At 42.8% G+C, this 20,919-nt stretch overlaps 1 protein-coding gene across 1 annotated transcript in view; it reads left to right on the plus strand.

Annotated features, from left to right (window-relative positions):
• ARL6IP5 (ARF like GTPase 6 interacting protein 5) overlaps positions 1–18,188 on the plus strand; it is a 46,338-nt gene extending 28,150 nt beyond the window's left edge. The window contains exons 2-3 of the mRNA XM_069206587.1: positions 4,092–4,309; positions 14,980–18,188. Of these exons, the coding sequence (XP_069062688.1) occupies positions 4,092–4,309; positions 14,980–15,152 (391 nt within the window). The 3' untranslated portion in view covers positions 15,153–18,188. The remainder of the gene's footprint in view (positions 1–4,091; positions 4,310–14,979) is intronic.
• Positions 18,189–20,919: the final 2,731 nt, after the last annotated feature.

Below are 20,919 nucleotides of genomic sequence, written 5' to 3' on the forward strand. Positions count from 1 at the left end.
AAAGCTTATGTGGAACTTTCTTGTTATTTTTAGGTCAGACTTGACAGCGCTGCTGTTGCTTACCTTATGTAGCCGACAGAAGAAAAAGCTTTCAGGAATACTACAGAGAGGGACTGTGGCCCCACCCATATGTTGGTTGCACGGAGTATAGATTTTGATTGGAGAGAAGTTGAAATAAATATTCTGCTTGTTTTGCAGTTTTTTGTCTTGTGGGAAAGCTTATGCTCAACAGAGCAAGACCGAGTTGTTATAGTGACAAGACTTTGATTAAAGATTTAAGTTGGCTACATTTAATATGAAAAGCAATGATAAAGGCAGAAGTCATGACTAATTGATGCTGAAAAGCACATGTGGGTTGCTTGTCATCATACTGTGTTAAAGCTTGTAGATCGGTATTTTGGTATTGGGAATCTTACAGGTTACCATAGTACGTAAAGGTTTTGGTGTTGACTTCCCTTTGTGGTAATACCTAGGATTAGAAGATTTGTTTTTGAGAATCCTTGATGTGTCAGCTTAGGAAGGGTTGTATATTATTTTGCCAGTTGTAATTAGTACATATTTGTAATTTTATGACTACTGAGAGAGGAACTCCCACTGTCTACAGATTTTGATTGGTCAGAAGTTGTGTGCTTCTTCGGAAAGAGAGTGCTTGTTTTGCACTTTTCTGTTGTTGGAAAGCTTATGCTTTTCACATCAGGACTGAGTTGGTTATGCGGGCAAGACCCTGTTCAAGGATATAGTTAAGATCTGTTTATTATGAAAAGTTATCGCTAAACGACTATGGAACTGACTTATTTACTGTTAAAAGAATATGTAAAAGACCATAGTCCTTTAAGGGTGAATTGCCATTGCACCGTGTTGAATCTGGTAAATAGGTGTTTTGTAACACTCACAGTTTACCATAGTAAGTTGGGCGTTTGGTGTGGGTTACTTACTGTGTCCCCTTGGGGTAGATGATGATCATTATTCAGAGAATGTATCACAAACTGTGTAGGCTTGAGATTTGTATTGTGAACATCATATATGTTAGCCGGTATGCCTGCAAGTGTGCATTGTTGTTCTACTGTAGGTCAGTAGTGCATTACGTGAATTCTCACAGACCAATGTAGCTGGCAAGCTCTCATTTTTCAAAGGTGAGACCTATTGGGTTGCCAGTGCTGGATTTTAAATTTGTTGAATGGAGTGAGGACAAAATACTTAAGTAGACTATCTGCATACAACTATCTCTGTCATGGTGAATGTCTGGATGTTGTGGTAGTGACGACTTTTATTAATAAGCTAGAGGCAAAGAGGCTGTTGCAGTTGACGGGTGACAATACTAGCAAAGGCGGTTTGCTCCAATAAGGTGAACAGGAATTAAGTAAAATGTGTTTTACTTCCCACTACCTCTGCATGGTGATGTTGACCCATAACTCATAATATAATCAAAGATTCCTCTTCTTAAGGATAGACCCGATTAGGATAATTTGTTGTACGTGGAATTTCAAGTCCTTATTCCGAGGCCCTCATTACAAAGTGTTTACTTAATTCTGATGGGGTTTGTAACCACAGTTAAGGGCTCCATCTGAATAATGAGATCCAATGGACACTGCGGATTTATTTACTTTACTGCAGCTTAAATCTCCAGTGGAAGTACTATGGAAAATAACAAATTAATAGGGGAATTGGACCCAGAATTTATGATCCACTGGTAACGCAGCATTTTTTAGAGGATCCTCGGAGTCCAACTTTATTATGGGACAGGATTTCCACTGGCCACCGAGTTATCTGTACTTACAATATCTTTTAACTCCAGAGTTAGGGCGGTATCAACCATTTCCCTGGCCACACATGATAAGGGTCAAAGGCCCTCATTAGGACTCAGCTGCCCGCCAAGATCTGACTGCCGGGCGGCTGCCAATGTGGCCGCACTCCCGCCACGGTCATCATGAGATCCCCGCTGGGCCGGCGGGGATCTCGGCCACAACCCAGGAGCCGGCGGTGTTGCGGCCGTGCGACGGGTGCAGTTGCACCCGTCGCGCTTTTCACTATCTGCCACGCAGACAGTGAAAAGCTGCATGGGGCCCTGTCAGGGGGCCCCGCGACTCCCCGTACCGCCAGCTTTTCAAACCGCCAGGAAAAGGCTGGCAGTCGGGGACTTGTAATCCCCTGGGCAGCGCTGCAAGCAGCGCTGCCCAGGCGGATTATCACCGCCGGGGCAAATGTGGCGGATTCATGTGTGTGAATCTGTTCCAGGTAACATTGTCCTTTCTAGTCACATGGTGTCTCCTTATTGGAACTACCACAGTCTAAAGATTTATGCTTAAAATCAGTGTTAAAGCTACAATAGGAGTGTTTAATTCCCTTAACAGAAAGGTACATCTTTAGTGTGGGGAAGGTTGATTGAGGATGTGTTACAGTTTGCACGGTGATTTAAACAGCGAAGGATGTATTCTCGCCTCTTTAAATTTTACTCTCACTCTTCCTACTTCGTGATGTAGGCAGTGAAATGATATTTCTTGATTTCCCTATAATTTGAAGATATTTCCACTTGCATATAATGTTATGTTTCCCCAAATCTGCCTTCAATCAAATGGTAAAATTAGTTATGCTAGTATCTGGGATTTAGGCAAGTGACTACACATGAACTCGCAAGGTTGCTTATGTTTCAGAAACCGATTGCTAACTTTGATATCAAAATTATACTGTTTTATGAAGCTGAAATAAAATGTTGTTTTTACTATTTGAAATAAATGTCTCTTTTCACAATAATAATCTCATAACATAGATCTTTTTTAGCTGAATCCTAGTGACAGAAACATACCAAATACAAGAAGAAAAAGAAAACTAAAATGTTGTCACACTGACTTCATAGGAACAGGATAACACAAACAATCTTATACACCAGTAGAAAATAAAAATATCTACTCAAGTTATAGGCGGTTGACAACCTGTGACATTCCTTCAAGGGCCTCTCAAAGTTCAGGTCTTTAAAGATAGTTCTCACTGACTTCAATGGGGACCACGGTCCACCATGGCAAGCTGAGTATTGGTCCGAATCTCAAATAACAGTTTAGGTGGGAAATCACTCTCTGTATAGACATTTGAGTAAGTCTGCCTAGTCATATAATGGTATAGACAGCCCAGAAAAAGTTTTTGTTTTTTTTCAGCCTTTCTTGGCCACGTGTTTCACAGTCCGGGGAAAGCAGGATTAATAACAAACACCTACAAGTGAAGCCTGATTATCACTGGACTTTTAAAAGACAATGGGAAATAAGGCAGAGGGATGGTGCAATTGGCCAGACCGTGCCTCATCCCTGTGAATATGGCATCAGGGAAAATAGTTTAAAAAGCTAATATTTCTATGATTTATGATCTTTTTTTCCTTTGAATTTAGAATTATTTTTTGTGATATTCTAAGCTAAGTTGTAGACCTATTGTATAAAGAAGTTTGACAGTAACATGACCATCAAGCGTAAAATGCTTTATAAATGAAATGACTTTGCAACCCCATAGATCAAAGCAGCCTTCTAAAAGACCAACCCAAGTGATCAACTTCTTGTGTCCATCTACTTCAGAATGCAGCTATAGGATTTGTCATTGGGTTGGGACTTGGCAATAAATAATCCCAAACCCTTAAGAACACCATAAACTGTGTTTCCTCTGCACATCAATTTCAGAACACCTGCTTTTCACACAGAGCCAATCCTAAGCTGCCCCATTTTACCTCCATTCGAAAGTCAAGCTCAAACTATTAAGAGGAAGTAGTGCTCTTATTATATACTATAACATTTTGAGCCCAGATCGACGCTTCACATCAGGTTGCAGGGCCACTTTGGTGGAGCAGTGGAACTCCAAGCTTCCATTCCTCGCCTCATTTAAGAATGCTTAACTCAAAGAATGCTGAATGTTCACAGGAAGTGTAACATATTAGAGACCATATTCATTTGAAACATGGATTGCTAATATAATGGCCAGTGCATTACACAAGAACCACTGTAAGTCATATAAATACTTACAATATAAGTGATTGTTTGCAGTTGCACAGTTAAATCGGACATGTCTTCTATACAAGTGTTAATTTAACCAAGATGAATCTTTGTTTCTTGTAGGTTTTTGAACCCTGTGAATATGATCCTTGGTTGCGCAGTGGTTACAGCGCTGTTTATGGGGTTTGTGTGGACGTCAAAAAACAAGGAATTCATCCGTAAACTTAAGAAGCAGTACCCAATGATGTTTGTTTTGGCAATTTTGGTATCCAGTTATTTTGTCATCTCGCTTTTTGGAGGTGTTATGGTGTTCATCTTTGGGATCACGTTTCCTTTGCTGCGTAAGTTTTAAAAATACCTTTAAAGTAAATATATCTACCTGTCCTTACTAAGAACTGTTGTGCTTGGACCCCCTGTTCCTTTCTTAGGGGGCAGGCAGAGGGTGGGGAGAGAGTAAACACCAACCTGGTGCCAGAAATGTGCATATAAATAAAACATGTGCCCCATTCCCCCGAGTTGAGCCTAACACATTCTCTGTGTCTGCTGCCTTCTCTCCCCTTTAGTGTCATGTTTTCAGAAATAGGGATGGAATGAGATGGTTAAAAGGGATCTGAACTTTCAACATTTTTCTCTTAAGCATTTTAACCCAAAAGAACAATGTAATGAAAAATGTCCTAGCATTCGGGAAGGAAAATTTCAATTCTGTTAAGGAAATTGAGGTGAGGATTATACTGTACTTTTTTTCTTTATTCTATCTCCAGCAGATTTCAACATGTAACAAAAAAAAAAAGCAATTCACAGGAAAGAAACTACAAAGAAACAACCAATCAGTAGTCCTCTAGACCCTTATATCGAGCCTCTCCTTGTGACTCTTCCTTCTTCGTTCCTGCGACATGCTGCATCGGCCGTAGTTTTCCTATCCTCCTTTGGAGTTGCCAGAACCTGAAATAATGAGGCAGACACTGAGATGGGTATCCTAAGGACCAGAGAACAATCACTACAATACACCAGAAAAAAACATAATACCATCGTGAACTACGTTATTGGAGGACCAGAACGGTTTTGGAACACAATATAAATTCAGTTGTAGGCCAACAAAAAAGAACCTGTCTACTTCTACCTTACAATGGACACTTTCAGTTAACTGAAAAACCTAGAGTTGAGTACTGCCACACAAGAGTGGGTTGTATCCCCAGAAACCTTAAATGGGAATAATCCTTGCCTCCGTGAATTGCCTCCTAGAATTGAAACTTTCCTCCACAAATGCTAGGAAATGTTTTCATTCAAGGTGAAGCCTGGAGGGGAGGATTGTGCTTGTTCAAAGCTTTTCTACTGCCAAGGACGCCATATCCCAAACTAGCTTAAAATAAAACCCTTTCTACACAGAGTCTGAGGACCAGTCAGCCGCATTAAGAAAATTCGAAGCGGGCACCCAAGACGAATGCCTTTGAGGCCAATGCACCTCTCACCAAGTATGCGCCAAATTGCGACACATCAGTGCCAGTTTCTGTCATGATCCAATGGATCCATCTTGCAGTTGTTGCAGAGGACACTGCTTTGAAAGGTTTTTTAAAGGATATCACCAACTGCCTCTCCCCAGGAGGACGCAACTCTCAGTCAGACTCTCATAAGCTTTCAGACACCTTACCACACACAGTTTTGGGACCCTATCAGATGTCGGGTAGGGAATTGCATTTTGTCCTACGTGAAATATGGAACTTCACTTGCTCTGGGGTGAACACCCTACCTGCCAGGTCTAGATCCTGGACATCTAAGACTCTGCGGCAGGACACCAGACATACTAGCATAGTCAATTTGCCAGATAGCTGTTTCCTAGCTAGAAAGTCATTTTGTAGCTAAGACTTGAGGGACGTCCCATAACGGCAAATACCTGGGTTCCGGAGGTAAGAAGAGGTGGATGCCCCTCATCCATTTACAGACACAGCTACTTTGGTGGAGGGAGCCCATTCTACTGATCTAGGGTGCATGAGGTCATTCGGATCTAACATGTCCAAATGACCCTCTGGCTCATCATGAAAGAGGGTCAGTGTAGGTGGGAGAGATGGGTTCCACGGCCTAGAGGGGCGTGCTTCAACATTAGAGTCCCCATGGGAGCCCTCATCATTTCCCTTAGGTAAAGGGAGGGTGGGGGGTCATCAGGCGCTGGGTCTGAGAGCACCACCGGATCTTCATTGAGGCCAGAAGGCAAGGGTCTAGGCAAAAATTCCTTTCTAGGAGCTGAAATGCGCTCATATCCATTTCCTGGTCAGTTCTAGCTTGGGTGGGCAGGGGGACGCAGTAATGGAGCACTTGGGCTGGGGCTGGTCTACCTCAGTAGTCACAATAAGGGCACCGGCAAGAAGTGATCTGCAGCAAGCGCTGCTCTAGTGGCGTGATTCACTGAGGCTACCGCCTGATGTAGTGAGGCATCTACCTCTTTGCAGAAATTTTCTTCCAGAGATAGGACCGAAAGGGATTCCTCCTCAACATATTTGGCCTCCATCATAAATGTAACTCCAGTTGCTAATATATATGCAAGCACTGCGTAGTGCTGTAATTGTGGTACTGGACGCCACCAGTGAACTTTTAGGGTGCTCTCAATGGGACTTGTTCTGGGCCCAAACACCTTGTAAGGCTCAAAAGGGCTGGTTTCATCGCCTGGTCCGGGCCCTCTAGCGGCAACAATAAACAAACACGATCACACCTTGCTAAGGCAAAGGAAAATATTACCAATACAGACCTGTGTGATAAGGGGAGTCGCGCCACTTCAGAGCTCTGTGGGCCATGCAGGCATCCGGGGTAGGGTAACCAAAGGCACAGCCTCCGCGGTGATGACGGTGTTCAGGTTGAAAGGCACGTCAGCCGCGGAGCATCGAGATACGAGTAGTGCATCTCCCTCATACACATGCCCTCTAGTGGGCGAGCCCCTTTTCTGTACTCGCGCAGTCCCCGGTAGCTGCTGAAACATGTAAAGCGGGCGCGAACAGAGTGCTGATTGCCTTCCTGCGGTGGGAGTGTAATAATAATGCCCAAAAGGATTTAAGCACAACAATAAATAAACCTGTCAATGCGCAAATAATAGAGAAATGAAAACAGCACTTATCTGCCTGCTGGAGCGGCAAAGAAAGAGGAAGAGTCGCAAGGAGAGGCTCAATATAAGGGACTAGAGGACTGGTAATTGGTTGTTTCTTTGTAGTTCCTTTCGTATGGGTTGCTGGGAAATATAGTTCGTTACATGTTGACGTCTGCTGGAGATAGAATAAAGAAGGTAGAGCATAATCCCTGCCTCTAGTCCTGACATAGGATCGCTTGCTTCTCTTTCTCCGTGTTTCTCCGTCTTCCTTCTACTGCAGGGTCATGTCACAATGGACCAGAATTATAGAGTGTGAGTACAATCTCTGCACCTGTCCCATTTTGGAGTACACTAGATTGGTTTGGGTGCCTAATACATCTTTACAGCTTTCAACTCTAAATCGTTCGAGAGATCCTCAATAACAGTTAACTTCAGTTTAGGATTGCTTATGCTAAGAGATACAAGCACCTGTCATAGCGACTGGGTTGGACATGGTCATGGGACGGAGGAAGAGGGGTGCTCCTTACAATCATGGACTATTTCCAGCCAATTTTGGACCATCTCTCACGGCTTACCCCATAAGAGGGATCTCATGTGGCCCATTGAAAGCTGAAGAAGCAGTTAGGAGGTGTTGAACGTGGAGAAGATGGTCGCTGTGCGAGTTGCTTGATGACTTGGCACCTAGTGTATTATTCACTTTTGAAGAATAGAGAATGTTCTGCTACACTCCACATTTCTGTCTTCTATTTGACGTGTATTACACCCGAAGGGGGTTTATTATTGATGCTTGCAAGCAGCTCCAGAATGGAAGAGAAGAATGGATACAACCTTTTCCCCTTCTGTCGCACCATAGATAAAATCTGTATTTAAGTCCTGGCAGAACTTTTTATATCTGAAACCCAGCTAGTGAAAACCACAGACAGTAGGAGTAAAAGTATTGCCGGTCCCAAAGCAAATGCTGCTGTAGGAGTGTTGGGAAAAATGCTGTGCTATTTGAGGATCAGCTAATTCCAACAGGAAACGTTGCCTTAAGTACCTAAAGAGCAAAAAGTTCAGTCTTGTTGCAAATGTTAAAAGCTACAGCAGTGGCTCTGCCATGTTAAGTGTACTGCACCCCCTTGACACATAATCTGCTAAATAAACTGGTGAGCATTTCAAGTTGAAGACAATCTCTTTAGTTGTCATAACCAATGCCGCATCCCTGTACCTGATTCCTGCATTTGAGTGGTTACTTAACCGTACCACTTATTTACAGTAGTTGTGAGGTTGCTTGCCTTTTCCTAGGTGTTTGATGCACTTTAGGACTTCTAGTGTTATTATTTGCTGTCATGGAGATTGTAGGCCATTTTCTGAAGATCACAACATTTTTAGTCTGCACAGCGAGAGTAATGGGATGGGGTGACAACTTATTAAACAGACCGGAGAGAAATCAAGCCTAACAGATGGGTAGCAACAAATTAATTTAATACCCAGAATTCAGTCATTCAATAAATGCTTTACGTACTAAAAGGACATGACAACAGTATTGAGGTGCCCATGTCCTGCAAAAATAAGACCAACGCAGTAAATGGAATATATATTTTTGTATATGAAACACACTTTTGATTGTGTTTCTTAGTTGTTTATGCCTTTTGTTAAAGCCAGAATGTCAGAGGCTGGTTTCTCGACTCCAGAAGAGAACAATGTGACATGAGTAACTTTGCGTACAATCAAGCCTGCTGATTCTGCTTCTGTCTTGGGTTTCAACTGTAACAGCAGATTGAGAAATTGGTCCTTTTAAATTCTTCGAGCTTTATTAGATGCTACTGGGAGCAGTGCACAATACACAGTGTACTACGAAAGTTCTTGTTTTCAACAGAGGTTGCATGACCTAAACGAGCTTTACATTTTGGATGGCCAGTTCCCGTTTTTTCACTTATTACTTTGTAAATAATAATTTTTTAAAAGTGCTGAGGCCAAAAAGATTTTGTGCTGAGGCAGAGCTGTGTAATATTCCAATTATAGGAATACCAGGTGGTTGGGGCTCCTTTTCAGAATTCAGATGCACGAGTTGAGCCCTGGTGACTCATGGCACAGCCACGTTCTTATTCTGATTCATTCACTTCTCAGTCACCTTTTGCCAGTAAACAGAAATGCGTGTAATGCAAGGCTAACAAGCTGCTATCACAGGCTGAACAGTGTCAGAAGAAACATCCTGTCCAATAAACGTTCTGAAGACCATGCTCTAAAAATACAATTTACAGTGCATGTCAGACCCCGAGAGCCAGCTTATATGCACCAAAAAACACTTCATTTAAGAGTGTCACACTAAATATAAAACAATGTCAAAGCTACAGCTTGGTGCAGGGAATAGGTACTAGTACCAAAGCGGACAGCTTCATTTGTATTGAGCACGTCATATAGCTGTTGATTAACAAAGGTTAGGAAACGGTAGTAAACATCAATAGGTGTATTTTAAACCGACGCATGGCTGTGTTTTATGATAACGTTAGGTACTCACAAACTTCACTTAGGAGAGTGGGGGAGGGTTGACGGGCACCTGTTGCTCCGAGATAATCACTGACATTGCCACCTATGGGTCGTGTGACTCTCCACACCCACCCACCGCAGCCCGCACAGACCTCAAGCGGTGTCTGTTGGCAATGGTTAATTCCGGATGGACATCCTAGATTGGCAGCTTGCCATGCAGTATTATCCCTTGTTGAGCTGAAGGCGGGTCAAGAGCAGAAGCTGCAGCTGTTGTGGACCTGACCCTGCTGACTGACACAGAGTTCTTCATAAGCTGACCTGTCATCATCTAGACCTCGCCTCTGGCAACTTGTAAGTTCTAGTGACTGCTTGGAAACCCTCGACTGAAAGCCGATATAAGAATAAATTATAATGGTCTTTCATTGCCAATGGCAAAGAACATCACCCTGCATTCATTCTCTGTGGCCAGTGTGACTTTTATTTGGCATCCATTAGCTGAGTTGGGGGAGTGGGGGTGCATGTACCTTATAGACATTGAACCTACCAGATTAGGGAGTCTTTATTCACAGCCATTGTGGTAGGCAGGGGCATATAGAACATTTACTAGACTCGTTGCCTCTGGCAAGACACCCCCCAGCCCCTTGTGACTTGCATCTGGTACTGGCCAGGCTGATGCACCATCCTTTTAAACCAATGGCGTTCTGTAACACGGAATTGCACTAGTGGCTGTCTGCCTTTTTGTTGGCCATAGCAACATAGTCCAGGCATAATCAACAAACTACAAGCTCTCTGTGCCTCATAACTCTTCAAAAACTTTGGTGGAAACAGGATCGTTTTTCAAAATCAAGCCTTTTTCAGCTCAGCAAGATTGTCCCCCCAGTGCCTTTTCCATCTATCCACAGGAGATGTTTCATACATTGAATGTCAAAACACCTCTTGTGCTTCTACCTGGACCAAACCAGGTACCTTCGTTCTTTGGATCAACATTTTTGTGCCCTTTAGAGCAATGCTGCTGGCTGAGTAGCTGCTAAGGTCACCACTGGCATATGAATAATTTCATGAATTTGCTAGAGTCTGCATGGAGCCCAGTCTCTTCCTGTAGTTAAAGCACAATTCACAAGGGCTAAGGCGTTCTCCAGGCATGTGCATTGAGGCACCTAAATGGCCACCTACATGGGCTGCCCCCACGCACAGCCATCACAGCACTTTCTAGGCTTCTTCCCAGAACAGTGCAGAGTTTGGCCACAAAGTTCTCTGCAGATTGTTTGCCTACAGATGCCATTCACCACCCACTTTCTAAATTTCAGAGGAATTGTGAGAATAAGATCAAACCAGGATCAAAGAGTAGTATAAAGTTTATTTTATGGTAAGTCTTCCAGGGTGTTTCCCATTTATACATGCCCTCTCGCAGCGCTCAGAAAGCACACACCGACTTGTTCTTTTCCGTAGAGGGCACAGATGTGGGCACTGAAGTGTATAGGAATGGGGCATCTACGTATGAGGCAGAGGAGTCCACAGCTCTGAATTTGACATCTCGAACAATTTATTTTCCCATACGTTGATAATCTGAGAGAGACTTGGGGCGAAGGCTAATGGAGGCACAATAAAATTACCTTTATGCTTCTAAAACATGTAGCCCATCAATCCCCTTTTACATGACTTGATTGTTATCTCGATATTTCAAGTTGATAAACACATTTTAAAAGTTAAAGATTATGCCCCTCATTCCAACCCTGGCGGTCATTGACCGCCAGGGTGGCTGTCCACGGAAGGAACCGCCAACAGGCTGGCGGTGCTTCGCCCAGCCGGGTCCGGCGGTTTCCCGCCGGATTTTCCCCAGCTGGGAGAATCCTCCATGGCGGGGATTCCGACCCCCTTCCCGCCAGCCTGTTTCTGGCGGTTTTCACCGCCAGACACAGGATGGCGGGAACGGGTGTCGTGGGGCCCTTGGGGGCTCATGCACTGCCCATGCCACTGGCATGGGCAGTGCAGGGGCCCCCTAACTGGGCCCCAGCATGATTTTCACTGTCTTTATAGCAGACAGTGAAAATTGCGACGGGTGCAACTGCACCCGTTGCACCCCTGCAACACCGCCGGCTCCATTCGGAGCCGGCTTCTGTGTTGCAGGGCCTTTCCCGCTGGGCCGGCGGGCGCTCCCTGGCCCAGCGGGAAAGTCGGAATGGCCTCCGCGGTCTTCTGACCGCGGAGCGGCCAAATGGCGGGGTAAGTTTGCCAAACTTGGAATGAGTGCCTAAATATCTTAAAGTATCTCATAAAAAGGTGAGAGCAATACATCTTTCAAAAGACCAAATCTGAAGAATAACAGCGAATGCACATTTTCTTGTATGTTTTGAGTCTTTAACTGAAATGGTAAAATGCAGTGTCTGTAAAGGCCTGATCTAGTATTGGAGTGACCGTCCTCTGTCCATCAGAGTGGCAGAGAACAAAAGCTCTACCGTCCACGCAAACTGCTGGCCCAGCAGTTATTGCTGTCGTGGCCACTGTTTGATTTGATGGCCATTCACAAAAATATATATATTTTTTTTTTTTCAGAAAAGTGGGAGTTTATAAAAAGAAAACTAATAACCCCTCATTTCTTCCTTGGAGTGGGGATCCTGTTTTTTTCTGGCTCTCCCTGCCAGGTATTTCCTGGCAGTGACAGTCAAGAAAAACAAGCATTTGCCATGCAAAGGTCTCACGTTTGCTTGAGTTAGCGCTATTAGCATTGTAAATTCCTAACTGGACTTTTCTTGGCACTTAAATTTAAAATTAAAACAGTTGACATAAGCAAGCCAATTCAAAGTGCCGTGCGCGAAGCAGAGACACAAAAGGAAAAAGAAGTTCACTCATAATAAAACATATTGGCAAACGTGCAATTATCCATGTAACTGGCTCGATGGCCAAGGCAGTAACAAAACTGCCCCAAGGAGGGACAAACATAAAGCATTTACCAAAGATAACAAAGGATTTTTGAAAGTCAAGCCCATGAACAGGCTATAGTGATGGGCATATGGTGGGCGTGGTCAAAAGCCCACTCATAGATTACAACAGGCCAGAGTGTTTGCACGCTTGACCCAAAAAGCCATTACTCCAACCACTGTACATAGGGCTGGCTGTGTACTTTCCTTCCACCAACTGCACCTACTCTTTCAGAGAAAGCTTTTCTTAGACGCAGTCAACAGTCTCCATCTATGGAAATCTTAAGTTCCGCCCCTCTGTGAATGGGCGCTTCAGAAGGCCTCTCCATTGGGACTGGTGTAGTTACTCACTACACCCGTCAGCAGAGTTAATTCTGCCCTGCATTTCAAATGCAGGACAGGTTGCTGCCTGCAGACTGAAAGGCCGGCTAGCCAGTTAAAGCAGCCTGTCAACCTTGCACTAAGGCACTGCCCAAGGACAGACACAAGTTTGCAGATGCACTGGGCACAGTGCATTTACTTTAATTACATGCCCAGCGCATCCAGTTAAAAGTGCACCGTGGCGCACACACACAGGAACAGTGCACTCTATATGGAATGTGGGCACAGGTTGGCAACAATGAACACCCACACTGGGTGAACCCAATGCAGACCATCAACGACTGGCATTTTAGTAAAAGAAAGGTGTCTTCAGCGCAAATTAAGGAATACATATCCTATACCAGCTGCTACAAAGAAGGTATCGGGGAGTCGGAATGGCAGGTCAGACTTCACCTACTCTCATGGGCCCTTTGTGACCCTCGCAAACCAGCAGAGCACAGGAGGCTGTCCCTACAGTAGCAGTGACAGCTAGTTGCTGTCACTGTCTTCTGAAGATGCACATTCGCCTCCCCTTGGAGGGGGGCGCCATTTTTGCTGCATTCGATTGTAGAGTAGTCTCTGATCCTCTGTATTCTTTCCTAAAGGATGCCCTTGAGGGTTCATCAGTTACGCAGCACGACCTACGGGCGTAGTTATCTTGTCCACCAAGATGCTTTTTCCCCTTGTTTCTGTATCAATAGCATGGCACAGGTGCACCGACAAAGACTTGTGCCCACTCTGGTTTGCAGGGTACATTTTGTACATTTGCCTATTAAGTATTACCGAAGACGGGCACCTCGGAATCTTCGACCTTTTCTCTAGTATGGAAATGACCTGGGGGGAGTTTTACAATGGGTGCAGATCCCCACTGTGTAGCAAGGGCACTCCAGGGAAACGGCTCTAGGCATGTACGAAGCTGGTACTGCGTGTCCATAGGTTCTGGTTCAGGCACAGTCGTGCACATACCTCAGGCTGTTCCACAGGTGACTGTCACTCAAACTTAAGTATAATTATATGTGCAATTCACGCTGAGTGGCTGGTCTTTCAGTTGTTTCAGAATATTTTATTGATTTTTTTTATTACACAATATTCCCGTGTAATTTCTTCCGCATGAAGCATATTTGTCTCTTCTGACAATAGATCCATTTTGGCAGATTCATTTAGCCATTAGTGAGTGCCCAGCCAGATCTACGGGTCTCAAAATGCCAGTACGGAAGAAGTACTTCCAGCAAAAACTTTCAGCTCCCATGTGATAGTTAGAAACAAGCCCCGAAAGTAGTAATTTTTTTTCTGAGAAAATAAAAAGGAATGGGCCTGACTTTCAGTGTTTTTTTTACCTTCCTCCCTATGATGCCCGTTATTGAATTTCCCTGCCAGTTCTGCCATGCCTCGCATAGCAAACCAGGGCAGAGAAAATCTTCTAACGGAGGTCTGCCCTTAGTAGGAGGAACATTAATGATGGTGGTCCTCTGACGGATTGGCCACTGCCTATGACTGACCACTAATGAGGACAGCAGAGGCTCCTCCTGCGGTTAAAAAGTGGTCCCCCCCCCCAATATAAATGGAGCAAACGGGTGTTTGTTGTAGAGGGAGCTCTGCCGATTTATGACAGATACTGTGCAGTTAAAGCATGAATGAGTTTTCACTCCTTTTACATGTAACTTATTAGCCACAAGACAGCAACTCTTCATTGGCCTTTCCCTGTGCAGTCATGTTTATTGATTTTGGAGAGGTGAAGGGACGAATCATAGTCCTCATATTAAGAGTTCCCTTTAATGTGTATATTTTCAAACCACAGCCAAGGTGGTTATCTCTTGCTTTGGCAACCACAACACCTCTCTTCCTCTCTGACATTAATCTTTTCTGCCAATTAAAGTGTATGCCAGTGATCCTGCTATCTTTTTTAAACATATTTATTTACATTTTGGTTATACAAGTACGACAAAAACATTAACCAAAACAGGAGATGCATTTCGCGGATGTCCCAAGACCAAAATGCAGTTTTACTACAGAAATAATTATTCGATACGTGCCCTGGCATGAACATTTCCAGTGGATTCCAGAGATCTGTAATTGACATTGGGAACTTGCTGTCTTGAACATTGTCTGTGCTGCTATACGTAATATACCCCGTTGGAGCTTCAGGGGTTCACTTCTGTTGTATTGTTCACTTTTGTCATTTCTGTTTCAGTGACATTCATCCATGCTTCCTTGAGGCTTCGAAACATGAAAAACAAGGTGGAGAATAAAATGGAACTTGCTGGATTAAAGAAGAGTCCTATGGGCATCGTTCTTGATGCTCTTGAGCAGCAGGAAGAAAACTTCAGCAAAGTGGCGGATTTCCTTGCCAAAGTAAAGGAATAAGTGACACCAGGGCCTCATCAGTGCATCGTTTTTGTAATGCTCTTTGCCTGGCCCATTTAAGTGTTTGTACTTGAAAAAATAGTTACAAATATTAGCAAAATTATTTAGGGCAAAGATCCGGGGAATTGATGCTGCTGAGTTGGTTCTTTCGCGCCCCCATAAATGAAAGGACATTTGTTTAAATCAGTTTGCACAAAAGGCTGTCTGAAGATGCCTTTCGTACTTAAACATTTGGTATTTGTGTTTCCAGGAGATTTGCACTATTCCTCAAGCACAGATTTTACATTTGGGTAAGAAATAGCAACGTTTCTAGTATCTATTATCAATGTCTACCAAAGAAATCTCTATCCTTTTGGAATTAGTGTGTGTAATTATAACCTGCCGCACTGCACCTTTCAAGGTCTGAGCCTCAGGTTGTTTTATTTTTGGGGGTTATTCATGCAGTTTCAGTTGTAATTCAGTATTGGTGGTATGTGAATACATAAATGCAGGTTATGATTTTCATAGAACATTATTCTTTCAGAAATTCTTGTGTACTCGAATCCTTGTTATTAAATGTGTTAATCTGCCTTCGCCACTCGTGAAATTAACTAGGCTTTAGAAGTAAACATAATACTACAGAATTGATCTCCACATCCAGGAAAAGATGAAGCTGCAGAACATTACCTCTGGGATTTGCTCAAATAAAACCATCTACAGTCCTCTTGGTTGCCTCTTATGGAAATGGGGAATGGTGGTGCAGTTTTGATTTAATTTTAGGATGCATTTTTGATTATGTTATTTCCCTTCAGTTGAATATTAAAGAAGACAACCCGAAGTCGTTCTCTATGTTGCTTCAAAGAAGTTAGAATGGTATGTTTGCTGAAACAGTATTCAATTTAGAAATAGTAGAGGGGCCTCAGCATAAACTGTGGTTTGCCATGGCCCTGCTAGCCTGGATTGTTTTCCTATCTGTTATATATCAGCTGTCATATTGATTAGCAATAGTAGCTTGATGTTTTGTATTAAATACTGATTACTACTAAATGATATTTTGTGTACAGTAAACTGACTATAGGGTTGAACCATGCTATTTATTTTAACTTTTTGCTTTCATTATTAACATTGTAGATTCACAGTTTGTCACTTGTAGACGTGTAAAACAAAATGCAATTCTAAATGGGAAGCATAGTTTCTCTTAGTTGTATTTTTATTTCAGAGCTGTGATAGTAAAGGTATATTTAATGGTATAGAAGGAACATTTTTAGTTTTAAAAAGAGAACCTGCTATTAGCCTGCATTTGCTTTTGGAGTCTGCAGGTGACCCGTTCGAGGAGGGGCAAGCGTTGTTGCCTTTAATGCTGGTCTAATATTAATCTCCTTGTACAGTGTTCACTTATGATGTGTCCTATATTGTCTATGCAGCAAGCATGATTCCTTTCATGTGTATTGATGCCTCAATTAGGAAAATAATATATTTTCTTCCAGCATGAGATCTTCATAACCAAAATGGATGCACATCTTCAGTACCTATGATAACACCTGATATGTTTTACAAAATTAATTACGGCTTCCGTGCAGTCAGGCAGTTTTGGATAGGTTGCTTGCTAGCTGCTAGTGAGGCCACACTTGCCTTCTGTTGAATTAGGGGTATAACTGACTGTTTTAGTGCGTATAAATACAACAATAACACCAGATGTGGTGCATGGTCAGTATTTATTTGGCTTACAATTAAAACAAAATATTAAAAAATGTTGAAGAATTGTCAGCCATGCTGGGAAGCCTTCGCTAAGCAAAAGTTAAAAAAGATGTTTCTTCTTAATGGATCTGCTTTGTCCCAATTTTCGGAGTTTGAATATTTAATGATTCGTTTCGCTACAACTAACGAGTAGGTGTAATAGGTGAAAAAATCCATGGACATTCAAAGTGCAACAGAATCTGGCTTGCAGCCTCTTAACCATAATTTCAGCTGCCTTGGCTGTTTCTATTGCTGGGTGCGTCAGCAGCTCACTAAATAGAGCAGAACTTTAGGGACAGTGTGATTTAAATTGGTTGACTTTTGTTGAAACATTTTTTTAAAAACACTATTTTTTTAAAAACTTCCTCAAGCTACCGCTATGCTGCTCTTCCTTGAAGAGTTGAGTATTTAAAAATTTCTTACTGTAATAAGCACAGACCCTTACTTTTCTGGGTACAGCTATAGATTAACCCTGATGTGGAAGTTCTTAGCTGTACAATGAGAGATTTACTTTCTATGGAGGTCTTTGTGTTTCTTCCTTGGCTCAGACATAAAATACTTGTGCGTCATCCTCCATCTACCCGATATCTAACTTTCAGCTGACAAATTACAGGCCCGGGAATGTCTCATTGTTACGTTTAGGTTCCATGAATGGCTTGAGAACTTTAACCCGGAGCGAATATCACTGACTCCTAGATGCAATACCTATCTAGCTAATAGAAGTGTCAGGGGCTACACTTCTTTTCTCAAGATCATGTACTCTCTCTACACTCTGATCATTTTATGGCAAATTTAGATTTAGTGTCCTCCCTATTGGTAAGGGAACAAGGAAATGGTATAATGCTACATTTTTATCAGCAGTCTGCCTATGCAAGTAAGACATGATTACAAGTATACATATTTTACTATTTTGTAACTTTTACGAACATGCCAAGAAATACGATTTCTACCACTGTTGAGGCAATTAGTGTAAGACTGAGACTGTTGAGGTATTAATGTAAGATCCACGTGGGAGGCTCACACACTGTTACTCAACTGATGTCACATGGTTTATTTTGCAATCTGTAAGTTTTTAACTCCTGTGTGGAAGACTGGAATGAAATTAAAATTGTGGTAGTGATAATGCAAATACTAATAAGCACATTTTATGCATGTTGCTTTAAATATTTGTTTATATTTATTCTTGAGATTTAAATTGTTTTTATCTTTATCTTTTATTGTTCGCCTTTCACCAATGATGATGGGCTATTGTAAGAGTCGTATTCATTTTTAATCTGAAAGAACTAAATAAACCTGAAACGTTCATAATGTGCAATCTGATTGCTGGTTCCAGAATATTGAAGTATCTTTATACTTGCAAGTGTCAGCCATTGAGGGTGCACGCACAGAGATACGACAATATAGTAGTCAAAAGCAGTTTCCTGGTGTCCAGTGTGATGTATTGTGTCATATTTGTGTCTTCCTCAAAGCCCCTTCCCTCTTTTTGATAGTCCACTCATGGATTTCATGACCTTTAATGCGTACCCAACACCACAAACTCAACTCGCAAGTTTTATGACTAGATTGACAAATTCTTTTAATGATTCGAAGCAGTGCGTTATTCTACAAGATGCACTGTCATCATGGCTGTGCTTATGAAGGCAACGCATATATAAAATTGCGCACATCGTGTGCTACAGTTTTTCTTTTGACTGTTTCTTCTTTTTTGTTTTCTGTTAATTTAGATGCAATAAAGTGATCCAGCTGTTAAACCTCAGGTCATCATTAACAGCATGAATATTGAGGGACTATAGTTTTAATTATCCTTCTAAGGCAACCTTCCTTAAATTGTGTGGATTCGTCCATACTGCTGCCAGTGTTGTACAGTGAATCACTGGTTAAAAAATAGTTTCCTATTTTTTTTTTCTTTGTTCCTTTCATATTGCTAGTGGCACAAACACAAACCTGGTTGGAGTGGTGGGCGGACCGCAGGGAGAAGGGATGCCCAGTTTAGGTGATCTGAGTCTGTACGGTGTGTAGGGTAGACTCAACAGCAAGAGAGAAACCGGTTATCTGCAGTCACCTATGTGATCCCTGCTTGGAAGTATCCTGTGGGTGTCTGTTGTTTTTGTGGCATTAGGTCTGTAGGCTTAGATTTCATCACTAAAGTGTGTTTAAAAGTTAGAAGTGTACAGTTAACTGTGAGGGACAGGAACTCTGTTGGTCTTACCCTATAGGGAGGATAGTGGCGTTTCTGAAAACTATGGTGCTTTACAGAATCAACCTGTCAAATGTTTTAACTGATGCTTTCTCAGCTTTTTCCTAAATGGAAGTGTACAACAGGTTTCTAGAACTATTAATAGGGTATAGTGAGTTCTGTGAACTTCCCTTATTCAGTTTCTGTATGAGCAACCGTCATAATTCTAGATATGAGTCTCGCAGGCCCAGTTCCTTTGCTGTTGATAAATGCTTAATTGCAGTATAGTGCTTAATTGGATTAAGGGTGTGAATAGGAGTGTGATGTGGGATGGTTTTGTGTATTTTTAATATGGAGTGAAAAGGGTGAGTGTGTGCAATACAGAAATCCAACCCACAGAGCAGATGCATCCAGAGGTGCTGCAGGGCACCTTGCTGCAATGGCAGAGCCCTGGCTCAATTTTTGTGAGACCACTGAGAAAGCACAATGTCAACACTTTTACATAGCGGAGTTCGCAGGATGTCTCTTTCTAGGAGATGCATTCCTCCTAGGTTGGAGCATGGGAACACTTTATGCCTTCCAGCCACTACCTCCCCTATCGTGGGTTCTGAAGAAGGTCAGGAACGACTAGGCACAAGCCAGTCTATTGGCTCTGTATTGGGCCAAGAGAGTGCAGTCCCTGAAACCTTTGGGCATGAAAGTATATCCTACGATCAGACTGATGCTTCAGGAGGATTTTCTGTCACAAATGCAGGGCAGCGTCTTGTACCCAGGCCTGCTCAATCTACACCTCCATGTGTGGAGAGTGAGCAGCAACAGTTGACTGCTTTCGATCATCCTCCTGAAGTAAAGGATGTCATCCGGGTATTTTCTACAAAGTCTGTTTATGCTGGATACTGAGGCAAGTTTGTAGCTTGGTGTTGCACCCATAATACCGCCCACTTGCAGCTAAACTGTTGTATGTTTTAGTATTTATTTTATCTTTGGCCCAGCAATGACTTTCAGTGAGCACGGTTAAATGTTATCTGTCTCTGTCTCTTTTTACCCTCACCCGACCAATCATCCTTGTTTAAATCACCTGTTGGCAATGCTATTTCTCAAAGGTTTAATCCACTTATTTCCTTCTAGACGCTTTGTGATGCCACTGTGTGGCCTTAATTTGATTCTTACTTTTTTCATGTGCACCCCTTTTGAGCCTCTGCATAGTTGTCCTCTATGTCTTCCGACTGTGAAAATGGACCTTCTCATCACAATAACCACAACTTGTCACGAGAGTGAGCTTCATGCTCTGTGTTTCTGCCCCCATATACCACCTGGCGCTAAGGACTAGAGTGGTATTTCTACTGAAGGCTGCGACATCCTTTCATGTCTGACATTCCATCACACCTCCAGCATTCTTTGCTCTGCCTCAAACCTTGAAAGAGGAGGAGGGGAGACCCCATTGTTTGGATCCCAGAAGAGAGCTGAGCTTTATACCAATCATACCAAAGACCATCTGGAGGACGATCCACTCTTTGTGGAGTTCTAGAGGCAAAGAAAAGCAAGGCAATGCATTAAAGGACGTGATCCTTTGTATCACGATCTGCCAAGAACCAGCCTCCAGGAGGATTGGGGACCCATTCCATCAGGACCAAGGCTGCTGTCACTGCTCTGTCACATGGAGTGCCTGTCTTACCAGGCTGCGACGTGCCCATCAGAGCACGTTCTTAAACATAATTGAACGCTTTAAGAGGTAAAATTTTCTGGTCTCAATAAATACCAAAGTGTAAAGGGATCTGCACCCATGTGAATAGGTGCAACCCTTGCATCACATGGCTATATAAGTAGGATCTTCGCCCACTAGACCACCAGGGGCAGGCTTCATCATTGGATCCT

This window comes from Pleurodeles waltl, chromosome 9, assembly GCF_031143425.1.
Source record: "Pleurodeles waltl isolate 20211129_DDA chromosome 9, aPleWal1.hap1.20221129, whole genome shotgun sequence".
Classification (NCBI taxonomy): domain Eukaryota; kingdom Metazoa; phylum Chordata; class Amphibia; order Caudata; family Salamandridae; genus Pleurodeles; species Pleurodeles waltl.